The 6,788-nt window shown below is 35.6% G+C and overlaps 1 protein-coding gene across 1 annotated transcript in view; it reads left to right on the top strand.

Moving 5' to 3' along the window:
- The window catches only part of LOC103130976 (uncharacterized), a 26,718-nt gene extending 20,607 nt beyond the window's left edge, over positions 1-6,111 (top strand). The window contains exons 10-13 of the mRNA XM_016666309.1: positions 2,453-2,554; positions 4,167-4,204; positions 4,291-4,446; positions 5,929-6,111. Coding sequence (XP_016521795.1) covers positions 2,453-2,554; positions 4,167-4,204; positions 4,291-4,446; positions 5,929-6,111 — 479 coding nt within the window. The remainder of the gene's footprint in view (positions 1-2,452; positions 2,555-4,166; positions 4,205-4,290; positions 4,447-5,928) is intronic.
- The last annotated feature ends 677 nt before the right edge of the window (positions 6,112-6,788 follow it).

Raw genomic sequence — 6,788 nt, 5'->3', positions numbered from 1 at the left:
GTAGATTATTTTATTTATATCAGTTTATCTGCTCTCAGTCCTTCATCCTTTCAGTTCCTCGGTTTATTAAGAGGTTTTTTTTAACTTGTTGAAAAGTTTTAAACTGAACTCTAACTTTTCCTCAAGTTTCATCTGTTTCTTTCCCTTGACAAGTTGATCAAATAAGCTCAGACTTTAAATGTACATTCACACTTACACATGAGTGTAGTAATTTATTTAAACATGTAGAAAAAACTAATAAAACTTACATCCTATATAGGTCACAGCTTGTTGTTTTGGAAAACTGCAGATTTTCTAAAAGTCGCCTAGTTAAACAGAAGGAGAAAACAGTTCCTTGTTTCATAATGTTTTAATGTAAATGAAGAGAAATATCAGAGCAGAAGTCATCCATCAAGTGCAGCAACACTGAAACTGTCCTTAAAGACATAAACAGAGAAAAATGTTTGATTTTGTTCTCCAAAGCTTTATTCACAAACTTCTGTTTTGTTTTTTTTCAGAAATGAACCAGGAAGTAAGAGGAAAAAGACATTTAGAGAATTTAGGTGAGAAACTGGGTTAAATTAATATTTATTCTGAAGCATCAAGTTTAATTTATGACTGTATTTAAACTATTTTATATTCTACAATGATAATAACTGTTTTACTTCTCTGTAGTTCTGCAGCATAAAAAAACTGTGGGACCCATCTACAGAAACGAAGGAGAATCATCACAGTTACATGTGAATTTGGTTACACAGGAAAGACAAGGTTCTTCTGTAAGGAAACTTGTAAAGGAAAAAATATTCTCATTCAAACAACTGAAGACAGAGATGAGAAAGGAAGATTCAGCATCAGATATGAAGAAAGAAGTCATACTGAATTTGATTTTCTACATGTGAGCATCACAGATCTGAAACCGTCAGACTCAGGACGATATCGGTGTCGCTCAGATGGAACTGTGCTTTTAAATTTGTTTGGAAATCAACATGCTGATTTTGATCTTGTTGTGACTGAAGGTGAGTTTTCTGGTTTACATATTTAGCTCAGATTGTAAGAGCAAACTAGGAGGACCCAAAATCAGCCACAAGACAAAAGTGAGCAGAAACCACAGATCTTTATTAAAGACAGCTTAGAGCGGCACACAGGAAGGTCAACTGCAGCACTGGCTAGGAGATAGTGCAAGGAGGCTGGGGGAGAAGCGCTGAAGCAGGGCAGCGTACTCACACTGTGGAATCAGAGGTATAAAGTCCAGATCCGAGTTCTTGGTCAGCCGGGCCGAGGTCATACACAATGAGGAAGAGAGCAGAGTCCGAAGGAGTGGGGGTGAGCGGTGTCAAAGAAACAGGCTAGGGTTGAGATCCGAGTAGGCAAATCCAGAGAACAAGGGCGAGGCAGTAACACAGAGGACGAGATGGGAGAGCTAGAAACTACTTGCTGAAAGCGTTTGATAATCTGGCAGCGTGGGGGTGACAGAGAGAGGCTTAAGAAGGGAACCAATCAGGGAGCGACGATGCTGCAGGTAATAAGGGAGATGAGGGACATGACAAGGATGGTCTCAAAACAAACAGGGCACCATGTAACCATCACACAGATTTTCAACAGATCAACTTTAAAATACCAACATGTTTAGACTGTGACTCATAAAGACAAACATCCATCATCAGAATATAAAGTTGTTGTGATTCTGTTTTCTTCTCTCATCTTCAGATTTTTCTAAACCAAAATGGACTCCAAGACCTTTAATAAGATCAACTTTTGTCCCAGCAGCTTCACCACCACCACCACCACCAACAACAACAACAACAACAACAACAACAACAACAACAACAGCAGCAGCAGCTTCAACAACAACAACTCAGAGTTTTTCTCCTTCTCCATCTGAAACCATCAAATCCTCTGATAAACCAGCTGCAGCTTCAGGTTCATCATCTTTATGTTTATTACATGTTTATTCGATGATTCGGATCAGAGACTCAGACTATTGTTTAAAAAACAGTTAGAAATTTGCAGATAATACAAAAAAAACAACTCTTGATTATTTATAATAGATATTCAATTTCAGTAAAACAGTGAAAAATGTCTGTGAGTTTAGTGTTGAATTATGTTTGAATCAAAGGCTGGGAGGCAAACAGAGCAGAAATCATGAAGCAAAGGGAGGAAAAGGGGAAGCAGACAGAACCAAGATGTTGGACACAAAGTGTAAAATCTTTACAGAGCTCTAAGAACCTGTAGTTTACTGGACTGACACAACAACAAAACACCGAATGGATAGAAAACAATAAAAGCTGGAGAATCTGATCAGTGCAGATCATTAAACACACAATATGTGTCCTGTGAATTAAATACACAAAAATCTGGTTTCTTATGAGCAGCTTATGAAGGAAGAACATTAATGCACATGGCATGTTTAACTGGAACATGTTTAACTGTAACATGTTTGTGTAATAAACTAAATAATCTTAAATTCTTGCAGATCCGTTGCTTTATGTGGGTCTGAGTCTGGCCGTCCTGATCATCGTGTTAGTGACGGCTCTGCTGATTTTCTGCCAGAGGAAAAACCTCCATCAACAGAAAGGTGAGTTATAACAAACACACTGATGTTTATCAACCAGAAAAAAAAAAAAAAATCTTAGCTGTCATGAACTGAAACTAACTATGCCTGTCTTCACATATCCATCCATCCATTTTCTGTACACCCTTGTCCCTTAGTGGGGTTGTGAGTCTCCACATATAGTTAATTTTAATTAATTTCTGCATATTCACAAACTATAAAATGTCAAGAAATTTAAACAGTGGACTTGAGAATACCTGCTTTGTTGTCATAAAAGCAAACATTTAATAAAAGCATTGTTGTTTGAATTGAGCTGCTCACACTTGTCCTGCATACAGAGGGGAAATTATGAAAACTTGAAGCAGATCAATGTTCAGCATTTTCTGTAACCTCATTATTTTTACCCTGATGTGGAAAGTTAGTGTGGAAACAGCCTGCCTAAAATTTTCACAAGCTGAGAACTTTCTTTAAGATCGGCCAATTTGAAATATTCTTGGACTTGTAATTGTTGGAGGGATGAACTGGTTTTAATGTTTTTGTTATTATCATGATTTCAGCAATCAACAGCTAACAGTGTTGTTTGTTTGTTTCTTTGTTCTGCTAATCTGTATTATATAGTTTCTGTCTATATAGCTGAACTCTGTTAACACAGAGTTTGTAAAGCTGAATTACTTTAAAATGGATAAATAAGCTTAAGAAAAAGAACTAAATGATTGATAATCCAAAAAGTACACCAGTATACCCAAATACCTCTTAGACTATGCAGTGTGTAGGAATCTCTAAAATATAAATGTTTTTATGACCTCAGTTGTTGCTCAAAGTGGTTTTGTCTGAACAATATCAACTAATCCTTTGGCTCTGCCTTTTATATGAATTTGAGCAACATGCCATTAGAAATTCATAGGTTTCAAAAAGGAAGTTGGTCAACGTTTGCTCCACCTCTTCTTGTCACAAACTGTTCTCTCCACTTCATGTGAACATATTGTGTGATTAGTATGAATTTCCTGGCTGTTTATTAAGCAGAAACTAAAGCTACTCAACTCCCAGAAGCACCTGAGGACTGAAATTGCAAACATCTGGTTTGGTTTAAAGAAATATTCATGTTAGAATGGCCCAGTTAAAGTCCAGATCTATGTCAATCAACCAGTCAAGTTTATTTGTATATCACATTTCAGCAGCAAGGCAGATCAGAGTGCTTTTGATAATAAAAACACAAAATCATGAAGTTATAGAGAAAACATCCTATAGTCAACAATTGAACTAACGTTACATTTTGGTGATCGCCTTCACCAAAATCAATACTGTTGGTCAAATTTTCACTTAATGTGGCTCAAAAGCAACTCAATACAGCTGGGTTTTTATTTTGATATAAAGGAACTCAGTGTTTCAGCTGTTTTGCTGTTTTATGAAAGTTTTCAATCACCAATAAGTCATAAAAAAAACAAAGTCAAACTGAATCTATGGCAAAACTTAATTATTATTGTTCCCATACTCTCATACCAATTAGGCTCATAAAAATAAGCAAATATTTCAGTCTGCAGGTGTGCAAATCTGGATCCCATGATATTGACTTTATTACTACTTACAGTTTTACAATGTTGCTTTAAATCAGATAATTCCTCGTTTTGTTTTTCAGGTCCTCCAGTGAAAAAAGATCCTACTGACTTCACAACGGTAAGTCAGAGTAAAAACATCTGCATCGTATTTCTAATCCTGCGGCAGTCAGTTTGTAAAACCAATTTAAACTCTTGGTTCTGCAGATCAACACCGTTTATGAGGAGATCAGAGAGAAGGACAGAGAGAACAAACCTCCTGCTGGGGAAATAACTTCAGTTTACGCTTACGTCCAGTCCAACAAACCAAACGCAGCTGAAAGCAACGAAATATACAGCCTGGCCAGCAAACCGCAGGGGCAAGTAAGTGGGACTGTAGAATGACAGCAATAGAAATATTAATAATAATTATTTACACTCTGATTCGGCAGATTGGGGGCGTTATTATTATTGTTGTTGTTGTTATTATTATTATTATTATTACTATATTTTCATTCAGTTTGAGCTAAAAATTCAAATGCACACATCTAGTTTTAATGTGGGGGAACTCTGAGCTCTAAATGTTTTATGTTCCATTTCTGCAGATCTTTGTAAAACATTTAATATTTTTGCTCAAAATTCTGCAAAAAAGGTCAATTTCTCAGGGAGATTTAATTAAGATGAGGAACTTTATTTAATATCAGTTTTTTGTCCCAGTTGCATTATCTATGGGAAGCAATTCCAGTGTACTATGATGCATTGAATGGATTTGCAAGTGAAATGAAAATATTTGCAAATTAGTTTCTAGCATGTCATAACAAGTCGGTTTTAATTTCTTGTGGCAGAAGCACAATATCATCTTTGTCAGAATTTTATTCAGAAAAGATTTTATTTCCTCTAAGCTTTTTAAACCATCTGTTGTGTGTGTAGTGAATCTTTTTTTAATCTGGGTTGCACTTTAACTCCTTTTGATATCCATGCAAACTTGCTTAAGAAAAGACCAGTTTACCCAGGATGTAAGATTTTAATTCCTGCTGCTCCTACATGGTTATTCAAATCCTCAGAGAACAGTAAAGATATTTTTACTCTGCTTTGGTTATTACATCTGAAACCTGTGTGCTCTGTGCAGTTATTAAAAGTACATTATATTCTATTTATGTGATGGTTACAGGATCAAGTGAAGACTTAAGTAAATTAATTTTCATTGATTTGTTTCCCCATTTTGTAAATACCTGCTGGTGAGATCGTTAATTTTTTACATCTTTGTAGCCATTTAGAAAGTTTTTGTCAGGAATGCTTCAAATAAAATCCAGGAAGCAGGTAGAAACTGTACACAACATTTCACTAATCTTTGCATAAAATCAGCAGGATATACAGTGTAATTTTCATGTCTCGACACAAACTATTCTTTGTCTCTTCTATGTTAGTAAACTACACTTAGAAATAATTCATAGTGGATCACAAATCCGCAAGTACTTGAGACACACACAAATTCCTACTTTAATATTTCAAATACTAAATATACCTTAAAATGCTTTATTATGCACAGTACAAAACATAAGCTAACGCTAATTAATAGTAGCATTGTATGTAGGCATTTCAACTTCTGTCTGCATTTTCTATTGAATATTTTTGACATAATCTACAAAAAAATCTGCAGATACACAATTTAATGCAAAGAAACCTTGAGTCATACTCCACTAAACAATCCACAAAAGTACAGAGTTGAATCTGCAAATACTAAACTGTATGTATTTAAAATCATACTGACTTTTTAGTTAATAATTATGTATTTATTATTTTATATTCTGCTTGAAGAAACATTCCTATTCATAAATGTATAAACGTTTCTCTGTTTTCTTCCAGGCTGAAGAGGAAGACATAGAGTACTCTGAAGTGCAGCTGCCGAACGGTGCCATCAGATCAAACGGCGGCCATCTTGCTGCTTCAGATAACGTCACCTACTCAGAACCTCGGTTAGCCACGAGCTCAGGTAGCCATGGCAACGGGTCACCTCCTCTTTATTCCACCATTACTTCACAAGAGTAGCTTTGCTGTGGATCTGCCGTTTGCTTGTCCTCAGGGAAAACTCAAACCCATTAGCTCTATAATTAGCTTTGAGTCACTAAAACTGTAAATTTAATTAATATGCTTTTGTAGGACACATGCTAACCTGTTGTAATGGACCATAAAATCCATATAATATGGACTCAGAAACAGACGATATCAAAATCAGTCCACATGGTGATTCTTTGAGCGTTTTAAAAAAAATGCATAACAAGCTGGATAATCAATTCAATATCTGAGTTTAATATGGCAGTTTTTGTTTTTCACTCTCTGTTAACCGAGACGACAGAAAAGTCAACAGATGGAGCTGAGAAGGATTTTATCCTATTATTGCAACAAACTGCAGTAAAAATACTGAAAACTCAGGTCAGTGTGACTCAATTCATCAAATAAAACATAATTGTTAATGCTTTTTAATTTCTCTATGGAATCAATTTTTGATTTGAATTTGCTACCTGCAAAGCAAATGCTGGATGCTAATTTGATTTTCTTCTATTTGTGACACAGATGCTGCCTTGCACTGTTCTGTTAGAATAGTTAGCAAATATTTTCATTATTTTAAACATTTTCTAATTGCTATGCATAGATTTAGGTAATATGTATTATCATGCCCTGCGACAGACTGGCGACCTGTCCAGGATGTACCCCGCCTCTCGCCC

This window comes from Poecilia formosa, unplaced genomic scaffold, assembly GCF_000485575.1.
Source record: "Poecilia formosa unplaced genomic scaffold, Poecilia_formosa-5.1.2 Scaffold703, whole genome shotgun sequence".
In the NCBI taxonomy this organism is placed as follows: Eukaryota; Metazoa; Chordata; class Actinopteri; order Cyprinodontiformes; family Poeciliidae; genus Poecilia; species Poecilia formosa.
Note: the sequence above shows the minus strand (reverse complement) of the source record. Positions and strands in the feature narration are given on the sequence as shown.